Source organism: Bombina bombina, chromosome 8 (genome assembly GCF_027579735.1).
Source record: "Bombina bombina isolate aBomBom1 chromosome 8, aBomBom1.pri, whole genome shotgun sequence".
NCBI classification, from domain to species: domain Eukaryota; kingdom Metazoa; phylum Chordata; class Amphibia; order Anura; family Bombinatoridae; genus Bombina; species Bombina bombina.
In genome coordinates this window covers 212,802,226-212,824,489 of record NC_069506.1, presented here as the reverse complement: position 1 = coordinate 212,824,489, position 22,264 = coordinate 212,802,226, and the positions used below count along the sequence as shown (strand labels likewise).

General features: G+C 38.1%; 1 protein-coding gene across 2 annotated transcripts in view; it reads right to left on the bottom strand.

Moving 5' to 3' along the window:
- Nucleotides 1–21,477, bottom strand: part of LOC128638738 (carcinoembryonic antigen-related cell adhesion molecule 1) — a 465,051-nt gene extending 443,574 nt beyond the window's left edge. For both annotated transcript variants that reach the window (XM_053690871.1, XM_053690872.1), the window contains exon 1: nucleotides 21,110–21,477. In XM_053690871.1, the coding sequence (XP_053546846.1) occupies nucleotides 21,110–21,158 (49 nt within the window). In that variant the 5' untranslated portion in view covers nucleotides 21,159–21,477. The remainder of the gene's footprint in view (nucleotides 1–21,109) is intronic.
- Between the last annotated feature and the right edge of the window lie 787 nt (nucleotides 21,478–22,264).

Here is a 22,264-nt window from a genome sequence, read left to right as displayed (position 1 = left end):
TAACAAAAATAATAAAAAGTCCACAAGTCAAATAACAAGCCAGGAGTCAAAGCCAGAGTTGGTAGTCAGACGAGCCAAGTCAGGAGCCAAAGCAAGTAGTCAGAAGAGCTGGAATCAGGAACAAGCCAGGGATCAGGAACCAGAAGGGACGTCAGACTAACCAGGTAATACACATGAACTGGAACACAGGAACTCACAAACAGGTCTGAGATAACGCAAGGGCAAAGCATACTGAACAAAGGCCCTTTAAAAAAATAAGTGATGACATCAAAATTCTGAGACTGCAACCTGTCTCATACGGATGTTGTACACCAGTCTGGCCATAAGAGGGCGTGCAGGAAATGAGCAGCATCACACACTCTGAACCAGATTCAGTAAGAGAGGTGAGTAAAATGGCTGCAGGCAGCACATGGCAAACAAAGCAGGGAAAAAAACCCTGACAATATACCAACAATTTCTAGTAAAATGCTTGTGCAATGATCAATGCTGACAGCGTATGCTATCAGCATTTATCGATGTGCGACGGAAATGATTGCTACAGCGGATCATGTCCGTCCACACATTGATAAATCAGCCCCATAGTCTGGATATTTGTATACTGAAACCAGCATGTATTAATTAACTCTTAGGTGAGAATATAGTATATGCCCCAAACTGTAAAAATGTTGTCAGTTTCTATCTCATGGAAGTTAATTTCATTTGGAGACTCAAATCTGAGAAAACAGTGTGATAAGGTTATTTTGAAAATACAGTATATCTTACAATTTGAAAAAAATTATTTTCTTTTGTTCTCTCAGATGTCCTGACTAGTGTGTATCCTAACAGCAGGAGGCAGAGTCATGAGCCTGTTCAGGTCCATATTGATAAATAGGTCTGATTTTATATCCAAAGGAATATTTTGTATACAAATTAATTATTAATCTATATGATATATACTGTATATAGTTTACAGAAACTATTTTAGTTCAGCACCTGGGTAGCGCTTGCTGATTGGTGGATACATTTAGCCACCAATCAGCAAGCACTAACCAGGGTGCTGAACCAAAAATGGTCCGGCTCCTAAGATTTTATTCCTGCTTTTTCAAATAAAGATACCAAGAGAATGAAGAAACATGCGGCTAGATTACAAGTGTTGCGGTACGGCTATTAACGCTGAAAAATTGGCCATTACGCGGGAATGGCCAGTAACGCATATTACGAGTTGTGGTGGTATAGCTACTGCAAGCATTTTAGCCTGTAACGCAACGTCCCTTCCGCACTCAAGAAAATGATGTTTGAGTGAGGGAAAAATGTTTCACAAAACTCATAACTGAAATGTTACAAAGTACACAAACACCCATAAACTACCTATTAAACCCTAAACCTCCACCCACCCACATTGCGACTATAAAATAAACCTATAAACCCCTAATATGCCTCCCCTGACATCGCCAACACTAAATAAACCTAGTAACCCCTAAACCACCAGGCCCCCACATCGCAAACACTATAATAAAGTATTAACTTCTAAACCTCCAGCCCCCACATCGCAACTAATAAACTAAACCTATTAACCCCTAAACCTCCAGCCCCCCACATTGTAACTACTAAACTATACCTATTAACCCCTAAACCACCGGCCCCCCCACATCGCAGAACACTAAATGAAACTATTAACCCCTACACCTAACACCCTCTAACTTTAAATTAAAATTACAATATAACTATCTTAAAATAAATAAAAACTTACCTTTGAAGTAATATAAAAACTAAGATTAAACTATAAATTAACCTAACATAACTATTCTAATAAAATTAAAAAGCTACCAATTAAAAAATTTACAATTTTTTTTAAAAAAAATAATATGCAAATTTTAAAAAAATCTAAAATTACAAAAATAATAAACACTAAATTATGAAAAATAAAAAAAATCTAGAATTACAAAAATAAAAACAATTACACCTAATCTAATAGCCCTATAAAAATAAAAAAGCCCCCCAAAATAAAAACACCCCCTAACCTACAATAAACTACCAATAGCCCTTAAAACAGCCTTTTGTAGGGCATTGACCTAAGTTAAACAGCTCTTTTACCTAGAAAAAAAAATACAAAGTCCCCCCAACAGTAAAACCCACCACCCAGCCAACCCCCCAAAATAAAAAACCTAACTCTAAAAAAAATCCTAAACTACCCATTGTCCCTAAAGGGGCATTTGTATTGGCATTGCCTTTAAAAGTGCATTCAGCTCTTTTACACTGCCCTTAAAAGGGCATTCAGCTCTTTTACACTGCCCAAAAAACCCTAATCTGTCCATTTCGCACCTAGTTTAAACTTAGTTGTTTTTTTTTATTTCACAGGTAAGTTTTTATTTATTTTAAGATAGTTATATTGTAATTTTAATTTAAAGTTAGGGGGTGTTAGGTTTAGGGGTTAATAGTTTAATTTAGTGTTATGCAATGTGGGGGCCGGCGGTTTAGGGGTTAATAGGTTTAGTTTAGTAGTTGTGATTTGGTGGCGACGGATTAGGGGTTAATGACTTTATTTAGTGTCGGCGATGCCGGGGTGCGGCGGATTATGGGTAGATAATTATGTTTAGTGTCAGCGACGATGGAGAGCGGTGGATTATGGGTTAATAACTTTTATTAGTGTCGGCGATGTCGGGGAGTGGTGGATTAGGGGTGTTAAGACTTGGGGTTTATGTTAAGGTGTTAGGTTTAAGCGTAACTTTCTTTCCCCCATAGACATCAATGGGGTTGCGATACAGCGATTTGCCATTCCACAATTGCAGGTGTTTTTTTCTAACACCTTCTCCCCATTGATGTCTATTGGGGAAAGCGTGCACGAGCACGTCAAATCAGCCCTTGACTTTTGTGCGGTATGGAGCTTAATGAACCATACCGCACAGCTCAAGGAGGCTTTTCTGTAACTTGTAATGGCAGCGCTAGGAGAGTGCAATAATGCAATTTTTTGGGCATTATTTTCGCACACCTTTTTAGAGCAAAACTCGTAATCTAGGTAATTGATAATATGAGTAAATTATGAGTGAAATAACGAGTAAATTAGAAAGTTGCTTAAAATTGCATGCTCTATCCGAATCATAAAAGAAAAAAAAAATGGGTTTAGTATCCCTTTAAGTCTACGAGGGCCACATATTAGCTAGAGATTCAAAATAGTACAAAACATTTCTCATCCATAAAATCATCTTGTTGAAGATATTAATGGGAGGGGAGAAATTAGAGGTGACTTGTGTTAATCCCAAACCTCAACTGATTTGTATATATAAATCAGTAACAACAAACCCCAAGACTAAGCCTAATTTTCCTCTGACAACATTATTGCAGCAGTATACTTGTGGTTGTGACAATTTTACAGATGTTACCTCAGTGACATTTGGTGATATTTACACCTGTCATATTACACCAGAGCAAATGTAGACAGATACCATGCAGGTTACAGAATCAATCCCTTTTACAATTTCAAATCTAGTAATAGATATAAAGAACTTTTGATGCAAGTTATTTCATTTGGATGAGTTTAGTTTTCAAATCATACAACAGTAACCAGGGCGGCTGCATATTAACAGGAAAATGTTGGAGAAGAGGCAGAATGCATTAAGAAACCAGAAGAAGAGGAACAACCTGCAGGCTAATATGTGAAGATTTATCTATGGGGGTCTTGTGGTTAAGGGGTCAAAGGGACATTTTAGTCATTTTGTAAATCAAAATATTTCCAATCTATAAAAACTAAATATATTTTCAGTATGAATATATTGAATATTCTGCATAGTTTTCTTGAAAATATCAAAAGATTAAAACATTATTTCTGCTGCCCACAGAAAAGAAAATAATAACCAATAAATATAATGGTATAAGAGACTTACATTGGCTGCAGTACACACTGCTCAAAAGTACACAAGTTAATCTGTAGCTATGGCAATGAGGATTGTGTCTTTGCACACTTGAAGTGGACCTGTGTGTAGGGAGCTGAGTTTATCTGTTTAACTGCTCTTAGTGCTTAAAATGTTTGGTCTATTACTGTACTTTTGCTCTGAAGCATAGTGTTTTGATATTAAATTATTACAGCTGTAGGGGGGTCTGCAGATTTAAGGTTAATAGTGGTGGGTGAGATTTTTAACAGGAAGACTGACAGTTAATAGCAGGGGGGGTTGTGATGGGAGGCTCTAGCAGATAGAGGGCTATAGCAGTGTGGAATTGTCACGTGTGGTCTGGAAGTTTAGGGATTCACAGTGATTTTTTTTTTTGCAAAGGGATTTATAGTATTTGGTGGTTAATGGTGTTAGGGGTAATAATTTGTAGGGGTTAATTGATTTGGCAGGTCTAGTGGCATAAGGGCTAAATGTAATGAGGTTATGATGGTTTTGGGTTTATTGAGGCGGTGTTAGGGACTGGTTCTGTTTGTGATACAAGCTCACAACAGCTTTAAAATGTGGTCTTAACAGTTGATCATTCAATGCATTGCCCACATGATAATAAAATTTAGTATCAATGCATGGTTCCATTAAAAGTTTCTATCTACCATGTGTAGGGACAACTCATCACTAGTGATCCAATTTATAACCCGTTTTGCCTGTTTTGAATGGAATTTATTGGTTGTTTTCTGAACAATAAAGGACCATTAAATACAGAATAATTAAAAAATACAAAGCAAAAAGACAATGCAATAACACATAGGGGCTGATGATATAACCAATCTGGTCTATAAGATGTCTTCTTAGTATTATGAGAGATAGTTTTAAAGGACATGTTCACGTTGGGAATTATGTATCTCATCAAGGGGAGACAAACTGTAAAGGCCTCCCATGCTTCTATGTATCACAAATATATAGGTATATCGGATATGAGTCTAACTCATTCTATTACAGGGATACTAAACCCAATTTGTTTCTTTCTGATTGGTCTCTACATTTAGCCACCAATCAGCAAGCGCTACCCAGGTGCGGAACCAAAAAGGGACCAGCTCCTAACCTTACATTTCTGCTTTTTCAAATAAAGAAAGCAATAGGACAAAGAAAAATTGTTAATAGTAATAAATTAGAAATTGCATGCTCTATCTGAATCATGAAAGAAACATTTTTTGGGTTTAGTATCCCTTTAACTATGTTGACCCCTGAGAGAGGCAGTCTAGCTCTTCATTGAAAGGCAAGGACTGTCTCTTAATCTTTAAATATACCTCTAAATGTTTTACATTATCTAGTATCATTAAGCTAAATGTGAAAATACTCAAGAGGTGGTATCACTCTACTACTGCTTAAAACAAACAAGTAACAACTACTGGCAGGGTTATGGATAAAATGGTTCTATGCAACACACACTATTCAAGATATATTGAAAACTCTAATAGGTCCAACGGGATGTCTACACAACATTACAGGTAGAAAACACTTTATACAAACTGATTGGGACTGGGAAAGGTTTGGATTTTGGATTTCTGAATCTTTATATATTTACATCTGTAAAATGGGACAGTTTGGAGAGGTGATGGGACCACGTGTAAACAACATCTTATGTCATTAAGGCAATATTCACATGTCATAATACAGCTTAGACATGAAACCTAAAGGTAGCTTAGCTTTTAATACTTTTGCATACACAGTACCATCAGAAAGTACAAAGTACTGTAATTCAAAAACTAATAGTTGTTGTTTTAAATAAATATAGACTGCTTTGCAAGTAGTTGATGATGACTTGCTAAGCACACATATAAATAAATAGGCCAATATTACTATAAATCCATCTTGCACATTTTTATGCCTTATCTGTATAAATGTCTTACTGCTTTCCAGCCTCTGTCTTTCAATTCTACTGTGTTACCTTATTCTACTTGCACACTGCCTTACACTAAGGGGTTGACTGAAACAAATAATGCCATGAAAACTGACACGTATAATGCTCCTGGACAACACTATTAATGTTCCTCTTTGCACACCCTTAACCATGTGTAACTCAAAACTTTCCAGGAAAACATGCGTGGTGTGGCAAACCTATCAAGCCTCCATGTGGGAATGCCACTACTGTCTGAAGGCACTTCGAAATTCAAAAATATGGGAGACAGCACCAAGTCATTGATTAACAAGCATGGAGTTAGGGATCAACCACTTACACAAATACAAATATAAAGGATATCACCAGCCTTGGTTAAAAACTTGCATGGTCCAAAGTACAAAACAAAGAAAAGACAATGTTACGGGCCTATACCAGGTCTTTAGCTATGTCTACACATATACACAAAAAAGATCTCTTTTATACTTTTAGACTGAGTAAGTGAACTCCCACTTCCTATTCCACATTAACGTTCTATTATGGTCTTTTTATGTATTACAAATTCTCTCTCTAAATAAACAGCTCCATCTAGTGGGTTTCAAATATATCTCATATACCTACAAAATAAAATATTAAAAACCTTTAAAATGTATATACAGAATTAAAACCAAAAGGGTTGAAAAATTACATAGCATATTTCCCAACATACTGTCAAAAAATTGCAGTTTCCTCCAAAATTAAACAAATTCCCAATATAAATACTGTTCAGTCAAAATCCTTATTAAGGCCCTTTTGACCATTGTTTGTAATGTATCGATCCAGTACATTTCTCTCTTCTTCAAAATATGTTCCCTGTCACCTCCCCTTCTAGAGAAATCCACCCTTTCAATTATTTGATAACAAAGTTGGCTAATATTGTGCATTGGCATCACTAGGATTTTTTTTACATTTTATTGAAATTCAAAGACTTACAAGGTAGAGATGCATAGATTTTTTTATTAGAGGGGCTGGCAATTGTGAACATTAGTGGGACTTGGGATGTTGTAGACACTTCATTTTTTTGCCCCTTGAGCGAGCGCTGCAATTTCAACAAATAGCTTTCCCGGCTGCTTTTGCTTGTTTAATCTTTGCTCCTCCCCTGCCCAATTTCACTATGAATGTTGTGGGCATGCCGTGGGGCTTGCGAAGTTGCACTGCTAGCCTAAACCTGCCTGCCTATCTGTGCTCACTGCTCAGTGACGTGTGACGAGTCACTCACTGCTGTGCTGTCTCTCTAAATGGGAACTGGGAAATCTTGAGGGGGATGCCTGGCACCTGACCGCATGACTGTCTGACACTGTCTCTAAAGTGAAGGAGCCACGTATGATGCCCATCAGACCGGTACGGTTACGGTACACTAAGTGCACACTGAAGAGGTAGGAGGGGAGGGCGGGAGGGGGTGGGCAGAGTGCAGAGGTGATTGGCCATAAGAAGCGGTAGGCACGCGGCCCGGGACTGTGCACTGACAGACTTGGAACAGAGTCAAAGAGCATAATTTTCATAGTTTGCGCGCCTAAACCTTTTCTTCAGTGATTTATTTAAGAATGCTCTGTTTATCTTTCATTTGAAGCTCTGCTGAGCCAGGGAGCAGCTCTAGGCATGAGCTTTATAATTAATGCAGTGCAGTTTATATATTTTCTATGTGTCTCAGTGTTTTTGTGTGTGTGTGTCTCAGTGTTTTTGTGTGTGTGTCTAAGTGTTTGTGTGTGTGCCTGAGTGTTTTCCTGTGTATGTTTTTGTGTGTGTGTCTGAGTGTTTATCCAAATGTTTGTGTGTGCATCTGAGTGTGTTTTTAAGTGTGTCTAAGTGTTTGTATGTGCGTGTGCCTGTGTTTTTGTGTGTGTCTGCTTTCCGGGGGGGGGGGGTCGACACCATAACTTACCGCACTGGGTGACACCAACCCTAGTGACGCCACTGATGTGCCCAACTTTCACCAAGTGGGAGGAGACAAGGGCATACCTATTTCTGCATCTGATGTTTAAATATGTTCAGTGATTTGTTCCCTTGCCTCTCTGCAGCACTCGCCTACATAATACAAACCACATGGACAATTATATAACTGGATCTGCACGTTCAATATTGTTTCATTTAAAATGTAATACCTTTTGTGGGGTGATAAAAAAAAACTCTCCTCTAATCATTGAATTACAGTTACTGCAATTTAAGAAAGCAGACAGTTCTAAATGTTCCAATCATTTTTTGGAGGCTAATTTTACTGCTCCCAAAATCTGTACAAACTAAGGGGCCGAATTATCATTGTGCGAGCGGACATGATCCGATATTGCAGATCATGTCTGCTGCACATTGGTAAATGCCGACAGCATACGCTCTCTGCATTTATCATTGCACCTGCAGTTCTTGTGAACTGCTGGTGCAATACCGCCCCCCGCAGATTTGCGGCCAATCGGCTGCTAGCAGGGGTGTCAATCAACCCGATCGTATTCGATCAGGTTGATTTCTGTCAATTTCTGTCCGCCGCCTCAGAGTAGGTGGACAGGTTATGGAGCAGCGGTCTTTAGAGCGCTGCTTCATAACTTTGTGTTTTCGACGAGCCTGAAGGCTCGCCAGAAACACAGGGCATCAAGCTCCATACGGAGCTTGATAAATATGCCCCTAAATCTTTATTATTTGGTTTTATCTCTTTACATACATTTAACAGGTTTTGAATATTTTATTTTGTAGAAATATGAGATATATTTGAAACTCACTAAATGACGCTGTTTATTTAGAGAGATCATTTGTAATGCATAAAAAGACCATAGAGGCCGTTATATTGAAATACGATGTGGGTGATAACTTACTCTGTCTAAAAGTATAAAAATAGATCTTTTTGTGTATATGTGTAGACATGACTAAGGACTTGGTATAGGCCCAAAACATTGTCCTTTTTTTGGTTTGTACTTTGGACCATGCAAGTGAAATAGAGGTCCCCTTTTCACCCCTTAACCCAATGTGACGTATATATACATTGTGCAATACTTTTCTTATCGTATATACGTTGGTGCTGCAGGAAGCTCCAGCAGCCTCAGCTGTTAAGTTACAGCTGAGAGCTTGAGTTCCTGTGTTCATGGCATCTGTCTGCATATGGAACCGGGCCACGATCAGTGCTCTGGTTCCATATGAAGGCAGATGCCAGATTGTTACAGACGGTGTCACTGTGTAACAATCATTTGCTGGTGTCGGCGGGAGGTGTGGGAGGGAATCCAGTAGGTGGGTGGTCCAGCAGTGGAGGGGCAGGGAGTGAGATGACCCTAAACTACAGAAAAAAATAAACAAATAAAAAGGAAGGGATGGGGAGCTACGCTAAAGGAAAAAGGTGGGTTGGGGGGTCCCTAAACGATGGTCACTGGAGGGGGCCCACTACAGTGCAGTCCATAAAAAAGACAGCTGCCAGTACCTAAGAGGGTGGACACTAGTTAGAGCGGGGGAGGGTTAGAGAGCTATTTGGAAGGAATCAGGGAGGTTTGGATGGTAAGGGGGGCTACTACACTGCAGAAAATAATTATTTTAAAAACAATTGCCTTAAAACTTAATATTGGCATACTGTCTGCCAGTACCTAAGATGGTGGTGACCAGTGGGGGTGAGGGAGAGAAGTGAGCTGTTTGGGAGGGATCAGGGGGAGGGAGTTGACAGGTAACTAGTTAATCTCTACACTAAAGCTAAAATTAACTTTACAAGCTACCTGATTTACCCTGTCACTTCCAAAAATAATAGAAATGTGATGCACAGCAGAAATTAGCGGCATTCTAATTACCAAAAAGCAATTGCAAAGCCATGTGTATGTCTGCTATTTCTGAACAAAGGGGATCCCAGAGAAGCTTTTACAATAATTTGTGCCATGATTGCACAAGCAGTATGTAAATAATTTCAGTGAGAAACCGAAAGTTTGTGAAAAAGTAAAAAAAATGTTGTATATGATCACATTTGGCAGTGAAATGGTGGCATGAAATATACCAAAATTGGCTTAGATCAATACCTTGGGTTGTCTACTTAAAAAAAGATTAAGGGGGATATTTATCAAACAACAACAAACAGGTAAGTAGCACTCTATTTAGTCATACAAGGTATACAGGTGCATCCTAGAAAAATAATTATTTAACAACTTAAAAAAGAAAGTAGAAACCTCAAAATACGAGGTATCTAAAAGTCTAGGCAAAAAAACTGCACAACTGTGAGAAATAAAGACAATCAAGAGATTCTTAAAGTGCAAAAGGTTTAATAAAAATATATAGATTCATACATCCAACCATTCAATCCACATACATACAGGGGATCCCCAGATGGCATATGGGAAAACACAAAGGCCGTGGGTAAATCTGGTGCACCAGTCTCCAACAGGATTAAATATCATGAAAATATTACATATATGTTATAATCCACAGATAGAGTGACCGTCCCAAGAATTTCTCAAGCCAGGTGAATCCTTGGCTCGCTTTCGGTCTACCCCAGAAGACGCTACGTTACGGGAGCAACCGCTGAGGGAAGAGCAACCGCGTGAAAAAGACAGGTATCGATGTGAACTTGTATCTATCACACTGCTGTTTGGCGTTTTAGCGTACCTGTGAAAAAGACGTGGTGATGCACAGCTCCCCCTGGTTTACAACGCTCTAACGTAGTTATACTCTAACTTGATATAGGGGTATTGACCTAACTCACCTGGCTTGAGAAATTCTTGGGACGGTCACTCTATCTGTGGATTATAACATATATGTAATATTTTCATGACATTTAATCCTGTTGGAGACTGGTGCACCAGATTTACCCACGGCCTTTGTGTTTTCCCATATGCCATCCGGGGATCCCCTGTATGTATGTGGATTGAATGGTTGGATGTATGAAGCTATATATTTTTATTAAACCTTTTGCACTTTAAGAATCTCTGGATATTTATCAAAGGTCTGGCGGACTGAATGTGGAGAGCAATACGCTCTCCGTATTCAGCATTGCACCAGCAGCTCTGCCCCCTGCAGACTCGCGGCCAATAGGCTGAAAGCAGGGGGGTGTCAATTAACCTGATCGTACTGTATCGGATTGAATTGCAGCGATCTCTGTCCGTTTCTAGACCGCTGCTCCATAACTTGCATTTCTGGTGAGTCTGAAGGGACGGGGCCTCCAACATCAAGGGCCAGAAACCCCATACTCCAGGTATGCCACAGACCCTTAATTCAAGCACAGGGCACCCACTCCAGGGACAGGGCACCAAATTTTTCCACACTTAACTGCTTAGTTACTGATGTCAGCATTGTGCTAGCTCTTAATCATCGGCTGCCTGTCTCAGCTCACAACCACTTGCCCAGCTGTCCTATATTAAATATTCCCTGCCTACTGCTGCTTGCTCCCTCACAGTCACAGGCAGCCACCATGCTAGCTCATTTAACAAACTGACTCTGAGCAAAAGTAGCACACCAGGTGCCCCCATGCTCTACAATCATGTGGGGCCCACTTACACTGCTACATATTTGTCCTTAACGTGTGTAAAATCCCTCACTTTAAAATGTTGCAACACTAGGCTTGTGCCTAGCTTTCCTTAGCTTATATGAGACTCAATTCAGGCAATTCAGGATTGAGCTTGCATTCTATTTGCTGATTGGAACAGTCAATAGAATGCGAGCTCAATCCTATTGGCTGATTGCATCAGCCAATAGGGTTTTTCCTACCTTAATTTCGATTGGCTGATAGAATCCTATTAGCCAATTGGAATTCAAGGGACGCCATCTTGGATGACATTCCGTCATTCTTCGGTTGGACTTCGTTGGAAGAGGATGCTCCGCTCCGGATGGATGAAGATAGAAGATGTCGCCTGGATGAAGACTTCTGCCGGTCTGGATGTCCTCTTCTGGCTGGATCGGATGAAGACTTCTGCCCCTCTGGAGGTCCACTTGTGTCCGACTGGGTGAAGACGTCTCAAGGTAGGGTGATCTTCAAGGGGTTAGTGTTAGGTTTTATTAAGGGGGATTTGGTGGGTTTTAGAGTAGGGTTGGGTGTGTGGGTGGTGGGTTTTAATGTTGGGGGGGCATTGTATTTTTTTACAGGTGAAAGAGCTGATTACTTTGGGGCAATGCCCCGCAAAAGGCCCTTTTAAGGGCTATTTGTAATTTAGTATAGGATAGGGAATTTTATTATTTTGGTGGGCTTTTTTATTTTATTAGGGGGATTAGATTAGGTGTAATTAGTTTAAAAAAATTGTATTTTTTTTTAATTTTCTGTAATTTAGTGTTTGTTGTTTTTCGTAATTTAGTTTATTTAATTTAATTTTAATTAATTATAGGTAGTTTAGTTAATTTATTTAATGATAGTGTAGTGTTAGGTGTAATTGTAACTTAGGTTAGGGTTTATTTTACAGGTAAATTTGTCTTTATTTTAGCTAGGTAGTTATTAAATAGTTAATAAGTATTTAATAACTATTGTACCTAGTTAAAATAAATACAAAGTTGCCTGTAAAATAATAATAAACCCTGAGATAGCTACAATGTAACTATTAGTTATATTGTAGCTAGCTTAGGGTTTATTTTATAGGTAAGTAATTAGTTTTAAATAGGAATAATTTATTTAATTGTAGTAATTTTATTTAGATTATTTAAAATTATATTTAAATTAGGGGGGTGTTAGGGTTAGACTTAGGTTTAGGGGTTATTAACTTTATTATAGTGGTGACGACGTTGGCGGCAGCAGATTAGGGGTTAATAAATTTAATATAGTTGCGGTGACATTGGGGGGGCAGATTAGGGGTTAATAACTATAATGTAGGTGTTGGCGATGTTGGGGGCAGTAGATTAAGGGTTCATAAGTATAATGTAGGTGGCGGCGGTGTCCGGAGCGGCAGCTTAGGGGTTAATAATATAATGTAGGTGTCGGCGATGTCGGGGGCGGCAGATTAGGGGTTAATAAGTGTAAGATTAGGTGTTTAGACTCGGGGTTCATGTTAGGGTGTTAGGTGCAGACGTAAAATGTATTTCCCCATAGGAAAAAATGGGGCTGCGTTAGGAGCTGAACGCTGCTTTTTTGCAGGTATTAGGTTTTTTTTTCAGCCAGCTCGGCCCCATTGTTTCCTATGGGGAAATCGTGCACGAGCACGTTTAGCCAGCTTACCGCTATCGTAAGCAACGCTGGTGTTGAGGTGAGATGTGAAGCTACATTTTGCTCTCCGATCACTTTTTAGAGGCTAACGCCGAAAAAAACCTGTAATACCAGCGTTGTCTGCAGGTGAGCGGTGAGCTGGAACTAAGCATTAGCACCGCACGGCATTACCGACAAAACTCGTAATCTAGATGTAAGTTTGCTTATAGAGAAATATGTATTATTTAAGGTATAAATAAACCTGTACTATTTAACCCCTTTCTATGGTGATGCAGTTTTCAATAGTGCAGTAACCGTGCTTTTTAGCAAGCCTTCTGCATGGAGGGATGGACTAATAGCATGGTCGATTACAGCCATGCAATCCCTTGACGTACAGTGTATGTCATGACCATTAAGGGGTTAAATAGAAAGAACTTCCCTCTCCTAAAATATATGCAACTATAATTATTAAATATCTGTTTAACCACCCTTTAAAAACAGTTTCTATTCATTTCAATTAGAGGGTTAAAAACACAGTAACTGATCAATGCATCAATGCCCCATCTTAAAGGGACAGTACAGTTAGATATATATGCATCGGACTGTCTATACCACCTGCCTACCTGGAAAATAAAAACAAAAACTTATATTCACCCTCCAATCAATGTTATTCTGTAAAGTTGGTGTTAAAAAAATGTGAGGGAACTTTAGTATGCATTTGCTTTTATTTCCAAAGAAATTGAAGAAATGTATTTAGAGAGTCTAGCCTAAATACATTTCCAACCCCTACTGGGCTGCTGCTGATTCATGTTTGCATAGCTTTTCATTACAGAATATAACTTTAACAGGCAAATTTGTCTATTTCAAATAACAAAATAAAGGTAAATAAGTTTTTTAAATTTTTAAACAATGCAATATATTGCAGTGGGGAAGATTGATTATTGGAGACCTATTAAAGGAGAGAACATTTTGCAGTTCAATACTCCTTTAATATTAGTCAATCTTGCTCAGGAAACAAATTAAAGGAGAATGAACAATACCATATTTCTTTCTAGCATCAAAAAGGAAACTTTAAAATGAACTGCATTTATAATGTTTGTTACTCTGCATGACGGAGTACTTTTGTTTTTTAGCTGAGGAGATATGTTTCTGTCTATATAGATTGATGTAGGAGCTGTGCATAGCAGGCATTGATAATGAATAATGTAGAATCAGTTGTACTTTCCAGTTAACTCATTTAGGCCTAGATTACGGGACCGATTTATCAAACAGCAGTTAAGAAGTGACAGTCTTAAGACTGTTGCTCCATAACTGGTCCGCCGCTTCTGAGGCTGCGGACATCAATCCGCCCAATCTCATACGATCGGGCTGATTGACAGCCCCTGCTAATCTGCAGGGGGCGGCATTGAACAAGGTGTTCACCAGAACTGCTTTTGCAATGTTAAATGTCGCCAGCTTATGCTGTCGGCATTCAGCGATGTCTGTTGTAGGACAGACATTTTATAAATTGCTCCCCACGAATGGAGTGCTAATTAATGCAATAGAAGTAAGGTTTTTGCGCTCCTCGGGTTGTGCTCATATAATGAGTTGAAAGTAAACAGTTTTTGCTCTTGTGGTTAGCTGAGTAGCGCAAAAATCCATGGTTAGAATAACGAGTGTGCATTATTGTATTCCCCATAGAAGTTAATGGAGAAAACAAGTGGGGGGAAAAACTCCACACTCTCGCGCAAACACGATCGCATATTCTCATTTGTGCTACCCGTCATATGAAAAAATATTTCACATTCCAATGTTTTGCACATACAAGAATATGTTATATTTATTCATAAATAGATATTTTTATATATAATATATATATGATATTTGTTTAGTACAATATATATCTATATATATATATATATATATATATATATCTATATATATATCTCTATCTATCTATCTATCTATCTCTCTATATATATATATATATATATACTGTATATATACTATATATATATATATATATATATATATATATATATATATATATATATATATAAGCATCCAAAGAGAAAAGCACTCACCGGGTCTTTTTTAGCAATAACAATTTTAATCTGTGACGTTTCGGGGTTGCCCCCGTCTTCAGACAACTAATTACAGGTAAATACAATAACTCACCCTTTATAGCAAGCAGACCCGCTCCCAAGTGCAGCCCCGCCGGTGGCGTTCCGGAAGTAAGCAGCCGCGCGCAGCTCCCTACGTCATCGGCTGTCATAGCAACCAGGACGCCTCCCGGCAGAGTCCCTGTTACAATTAAAAAGCTTAAAAATTAATTGTGCAAAGGTACAACATTATTTACAAAAGGCCAACAAAAAATATATACTTGGAAAACATTCCTAAAGTGTGGGCACTAGCATCCAGGCAATAGAACCATAAACTAACAGATAAAAAACTATCCTAATATCGAAGTCCATACAATACAATAGGCAATATGCAATATCTACGGAATCCTAAATTATATGAGTGACAAGCATAAGCAAATGACTATTAAACGGGGATAAATTAAATCCTTACACCGTATCTTGCAGGATAAGCTAAACAAGCTGATCTAAATATACTATACTAATACCTGTCAAGACTCCAGAAGCATAAACTTAACAATAACAACATGGATCCCATGGATTCAGTGGACAGCTCGGGCAATAGCACTGACTCTGATGGTAATACGACGACAGCTACCCCTGTTCAGATGCATACTGGTTATGGAAGCGGTATGACAACAAGATCAAAAAACGGGGAAGGACGAGGACCCACACAAGGCGGGGGGGTTCAAGTCTACCACCCAGACCCCCCAGGAGAGGCCGGTCGATGAGGACCTAGTTGTCAACTTAAGCAATCATGTACTAACTGAGAATGGTTTTAAATAAGGGCTTGTCATTCATACCCACTGTTAAGTGTGATGATTTTGATCTGTTTATAGAAGTTCTCTAGAAATTTGAGACTGAAAGAACACTTCAGGGACTATCAAGAACAACCAAGAAAGATTCTTAAAGGGAAGAGTAAGTTTGACCCTACAAGCTATAACCCTTCTATCAAAACTTTTTCCAGGATGGTACAACAAGATACATTGAATCCACATCAAAGGAGGGGTCAGTATAGACACAATCTGACTAAAGATGAAAGAGGCGCTCTCATAGACCTACAAGAAAACACTTCCATAGTACTAAGGGAAGCGGACAAAGGGGGTGCGATTGTCATCCAAAATTATACTGATTACAGGGCTGAAATGATGCAACAGCTGATGGACAAGGATACCTACAAAAAATTAAGAGGTGATCCTACTAGCGTATACAAGAGGAAACTTGATAACATGCTTCAACATTTGCATGAGACCGAATGTATAGACAAAGATTCCCTGGGTTTTATGACAGTACAACATCCAAGGGTTCCAGTGATCTACATGCTACCTAAGATCCATAAGGATATGGTAACCCCTCCGGGGAGACCTATAGTCTCGGCTATAGGCTCATTGCTCCAGCCAATTGCTATCTATTTGGACAACATACTTCAACCATTAGTTAGGAGTATGGATTCTTTCCTTCTAGATTCAAGCTCTATGATAAGAATACTCAGTACCATCAATGATATACAAGAGGATACTCTGCTGGTCACTATGGACGTGACCAGCCTGTATACCATAATACCTCACAATGAGGGAGTTGTGGCGGTATGCAGGCAATTGGCCAGATACCCATATGTGGGTCCACCTATTGATGTAATCCAAGAACTTCTAACTGCATGCTTGGAGATGAATTACTTTCGGTTCGAGAAAGAATTCTACCTGCAAATTGCGGGGACGGCCATGGGGTCAAATGTGGCACCCACGTATGCCAACTTATTTATGGCAGAATTCGAAACAAGAGGTACGGCATTATTCCAGGATGTCAGGGTCACCCAGTACAAAAGATACATAGATGACCTCTTCTTGTTATGGAGGGGCACAGAGGAGGATTTACTATCATGGTTTGCATGTGTCAATGAGGCACATCCCACTATTAAATTCAAACTGACGTACAACAGCTCGAGTGTGGATTTTCTTGACCTGAGAATCTTCAAAAAAGGTCAATTGTGCACGACATTGTACACAAAAGAAACAGACCACAATTTTCTGCTACATGCCCATAGCTGCCACCCCCCAGCCCTCAAACGTGCTCTACCCATATCACAATTTAAGAGAACAGCAAGGAATAATACTATAGTTAGCCTTCATGAACAACAAATGCAGGTTATGGAGTCACGTTTCATTCAGAGGGGATACAATAAGCAGGATCTAGCATTACAGAAGATGGATACATTGAAGCTACAGCAGGAGGATCTGCTAGTCCACAAGGAAACAGCTTTTGGAGATAATAGAATGACGTTCTCAACAACCTTCGATGTGGATAAACCAGCTATTGCGGAGAGTATACGCAAACACTGGTCTCTAATATCTTCAGACCCAGATTTGCCATTTGAGGGGACAGAACCTCCTAGAATTGGATATCGGAGAGCGAGGTCCTTAAGAGACCAACTGGTCAAGACTGATCCCAGGAACTGTTACATGAAGGAGACTTGGCTGCAATCTAAGCCTGGTTGTTACCGCTGCTTTGGATGTACAACATGTAGTGGACTAACAACTGGTAAAGTGTTTAGACATCCCTACAAGAATAGGACTTACAGTATCAAACATCGGGTCACATGCACTACCAAATACATAGTGTACTTGTTACACTGTGTATGCGGTTTGTTTTATGTGGGGAAAACGGTGGACGACCTCCGTACAAGAATGGCCAACCACAGATCAGCCATAAGAACGGCTATTGATCGTGGGGACTCTGAGCAACCGGTGGCCAGGCATTTTGCTTTATTGAAACACTCAGTCGCTGATCTAAAGTATATCATTATTGATCATGTGCCCCCACTTACAAGAGGGGGTGACAGAGGAAGAATACTACTACAGCGAGAATCTAAATGGATTTTTACTCTGGGCACCATGGCTCCACAAGGCCTGAATGTCAATTTGGATTGGCATTGCTTTCTATGAAATGTCCCCCTCTATACTGATTACATTGCATGTTTCTTGGTTCTTTTCTTCTTTTTTCTTTCTCCTTTTTATTCTTTCATTCTTGTTTGTTTCCCCCCCCCCCCTCCCCTCCCCCCCCCTTTTTTTTCTTATTTCCTTTTTCTTTATTTTTATTGTGTTATTATTTTTACTCTTTTTTTTATTTTTATTTTTATTATTATTTCCTCTTGGTGGTTCTTTTTTCTTTCATTGCTTTTGGGATTTTATTTTTATTTTTATTTTTTATCTTATTTTGTTTTATCTTATTTCTATGTCTACACACTTGATCTAAGATTCATGGTTAATGATGTTTTGTTGTTATTTTTAAGTTTATGCTTCTGGAGTCTTGACAGGTATTAGTATAGCATATTTAGATCAGCTTGTTTAGCTTATCCCGCAAGATACGGTGTAAGGATTTAATTTATCCCCGTTTAATAGTCATTTGCTTATGCTTGTCACTCATATAATTTAGGATTCCGTAGATATTGCATATTGCCTATTGTAATGTATGGACTTAGCGATATTAGGATAGTTTTTTATCTGTTAGTTTATGGTTCTATTGCCTGGATGCTAGTGCCCACACTTTAGGAATGTTTTCCAAGTATATATTTTTTGTTGGCCTTTTGTAAATAATGTTGTACCTTTGCACAGTTAATTTTTTGCTTTTTAATTGTAACAGGGACTCTGCCGGGAGGCGTCCTGGTTGCTATGACAGCCGATGACGTAGGGAGCTGCGCACGGCTGCTTACTTCCGGAACGCCACCGGCGGGGCTGCACTTGGGAGCGGGTCTGCTTGCTATAAAGGGTGAGTTATTGTATTTACCTGTAATTAGTTGTCTGAAGACGGGGGCAACACCGAAACGTCACAGATTAAAATTGTTATTGCTAAAAAAAACCCGGTGAGTGCTTTTCTCTTTGGATGCTTGTATTATTATTTTAAAGCACCCCGGGCAGGCTGAAATTGATGATCATGTCACCGTGAGTGCTTCTACCACTTTGGATATTAAATATATATATATATATATATATATATATATATATATATATATATATATGTATACATACTATATGTATAGATATTTACAGATATATATATGAATAACTATTTAGAAATACATAGAATATATTCTGCTATTTGAAGAACATAGAAATGTGAAATATTTACAGTAAATACATAGTAAAACATTTATTGAACATGAATATTGCATAAATATGCTTTTATATGTTTTCATCTACTTAACCACAAAGGGCTGCAATGCACCTATATCTATATGTGTGTAAATATGTATGTATGTGTTTATATGTGTATATATGACAGTAAATACATACATATACACATAAAAATACACAAATACATATGTAAACATGCATATTCCTTTTTTTAAAGATGTATATGTATGTATATCTCTATTAAAGCCATTTTGTCCCTTAATACCTGAGACCTCCTATCTTTATATCTTTTGTGTGCAATATTTTTTTTGAATATTTTTTATTAAATAGTGTTATTATGATTGTAAGTGTACTTTGTAATGTATTTTTGATGAGTTTTGTGCAACTTTTATGTTTCACAAAACAGTTAACCAAAGCACTGAAGTTGCGGTAATCATTCTAGTCTAAATCGTGATTGTGCTCACGTGATCATGTTTACTTTTAACTAGTAAAACAAGAGGTAAGTCGGATGAGCGCAAACCCAGGTGATATACCCTATATCGCTCGGGTGCAAACATTTGCAGCCTTAGATAAGGAAGACAGCTTTTGCAAACAAATGATCTCCTTATCTCTCTATTAATATATCTACCACATATATATATTTTCTTATGTGTTGTTTATTTAGGTAGACAGACTCGATTGTGCTTGTTTCTCAAAGCATAGAGATCAGATAATTTGGCTTCTATTTGTTTAAGATTATCAGTGTAACAGAACACAAACACTTAGCTTATGATTGTCAGTGTAACAAAACACTTAAACACACTCAGCTTACGATTGTCAGAACACTTTAACGCTTAGCTTAAAAGGACAGTCTACACCAGAATTGATATTGTTTTAAAAGATAGATAACCCCTTTATTACCTATTCCCCAGTTTTGCATAACAAACACAGTTATATTTATACACTTTTTCCTCTGTGATTACCTTGTATCTAAGCATCTTCTGACAGTCTCCTGATCACATGACTTTTAATTTATTATCTAATGACTTGCATTTTAGCCAATTAGTACTGTGTTGTGCTGACTCTCAAATAACTCCCCGGGCATGAGCACAATGTTATCTATATGGCCCACATGAACTAGCAGTATCCTGTTGTGAAAAACACATAAAAAAGCATGTGATAAGACAATGTCTGTAGTGGCTTATTAAAAGGCAAATATTTAGAGATTTAAATGTTATATGTATATATATATATATATATATATGTGTGTGTGTTAAGTATATTAATATAACAATGTTGGTTGTACAAAGCTGGGGAATGTGTAGTATCTTTTTAAATAATAACAATTTTGGTGTAGACTGTCCCTTTAAGATTGTCATTGTAACAGAACATTTAAACAGCTAGCAGGGGGTGTCAATCAGCCCGATCGTATAGAATCGGGTGGATTGATGTTTGCGGCCTCAGAGCAGGCGGACAAGTTATGGAGATTAAAGGGACATTATACACTCATTTTTTCCTTGCATAAATGTTTTGTAGATGATCTATTCATATAGCTCATAAAGTTTTTTTTTTAAAATAAATGTATAGTTTTGCTTATTTTTAAATAACATTGCTCTGATTTTCAGACTCCTAACCAAGCCCCAAAGTTTTATGAGAATACTGTCAGCTACCCTCTCCAGCTTGCTTTTGTTTGTGTAAAGGGTCTTTTCATATGCAAAAGAAGGGGGAGGGGGGGGTGTCTTATTTCCCACTTGCAGTGGGCTTTCCAGCTACCTTTTCAACAGAGCTAAACTGGAAGCTTCTAAGTAAGTTTTTAAACCATTTTATACTGGATTTTTATATCAGTATCTGTGCATCTTATTCTTTATAGTAGTGTCTATTACATGCAGTTATATGAAAATGAGTGTATACTGTCCCTTTAATAATTCGGCCCCTATGTAATAAAACTGATGTCAAAATTATAGTTACAAGACAAAAATAATAACACAGTTGTTAATCTGCTGCTCCAACGCTCTTTCACTTACCTGCCTGAAACAAGCAGCAGCGTAGGATGTTCGTTATAAAAGCCATCATATGATATATCCACACAGTATATGCAAAGACAGGAGTCAATCAATTGTATAAGTCTCCTATCCAGAGCACAAACTCTAAATCCATATTCAGATAAATATTGACAATTCAAAATGTTAGTGGTGTAAGTCACTAGGCAACCTCTCTCTCAGGTTCCCTTCCCCTGGATTAGTTTCCTTTTCATTGGAATCTGTTATTTGATTGTTTGCACTCTCAGTCGTCTCACATACTTTCATTCCGACTCTTTAACTTCCTCTCTCAGCCCTTGTTCTTTCCCTGACTCAGTCACATGCTGGTCTGACTAGCTGTGTGTGCTGCTCTGTCTGACTGGGAAGGTCTGTGAGGCAGAGGGAAGTAACGCTGTTTGGAAATCTGTTATACCCCCAGCCATGATGACCGTTACACAGAACTTCATATTTATATTTTGTGTAGTTATTAAGCATTAATCAGTACAGGGAAGGTGTTTACTGATAAAGATTTAACATGGGGACATATCCTTATAGATATGCTTGGCTTGTTAGCTGGTGTTTTTGTTTTCTTTTTGTGATTTGTAATACAATAGGTTATTAGGGTATTTCAGGTTGGAAAATACTTTGCACATTGAATACACTTTTTTTAAATGTAATACTACTTTGATTAAACTAGAATTCTCGAATTCTATTTTTTATGTACACGATTACCAGATACTATGAATTTATTTATTTTAGTTAGGACAAATAGAGTTCTCTATTGATAACAAAAAGAATATTAAAAAATATTGAGTACATACAGTAGATCTCATCATACTGTAAACACAGTTCTCTAAAGCTCTGCTCATATGAAATTATGTAAAAAAGTCCATCAGTGCTATGGGGGAACTTCACATTAAAAGACACTGAAGTCAACATTAAACTATCATGATTCAGATAGAGCATGCAATTTTATACAACTTTCCAATTTACTTCCATTAACAAAATCGGCACAATCTTTTTATATATACACTTTTTGAGTCACCAGCTCCTATTTATCATGTGCAGGAATTCACAGGATATACATATATGCATTTGTGATTGGCTGATGGCTATCACATGATGCATTGGGAGTAGAAATAGACATACATTTCTCAGAAA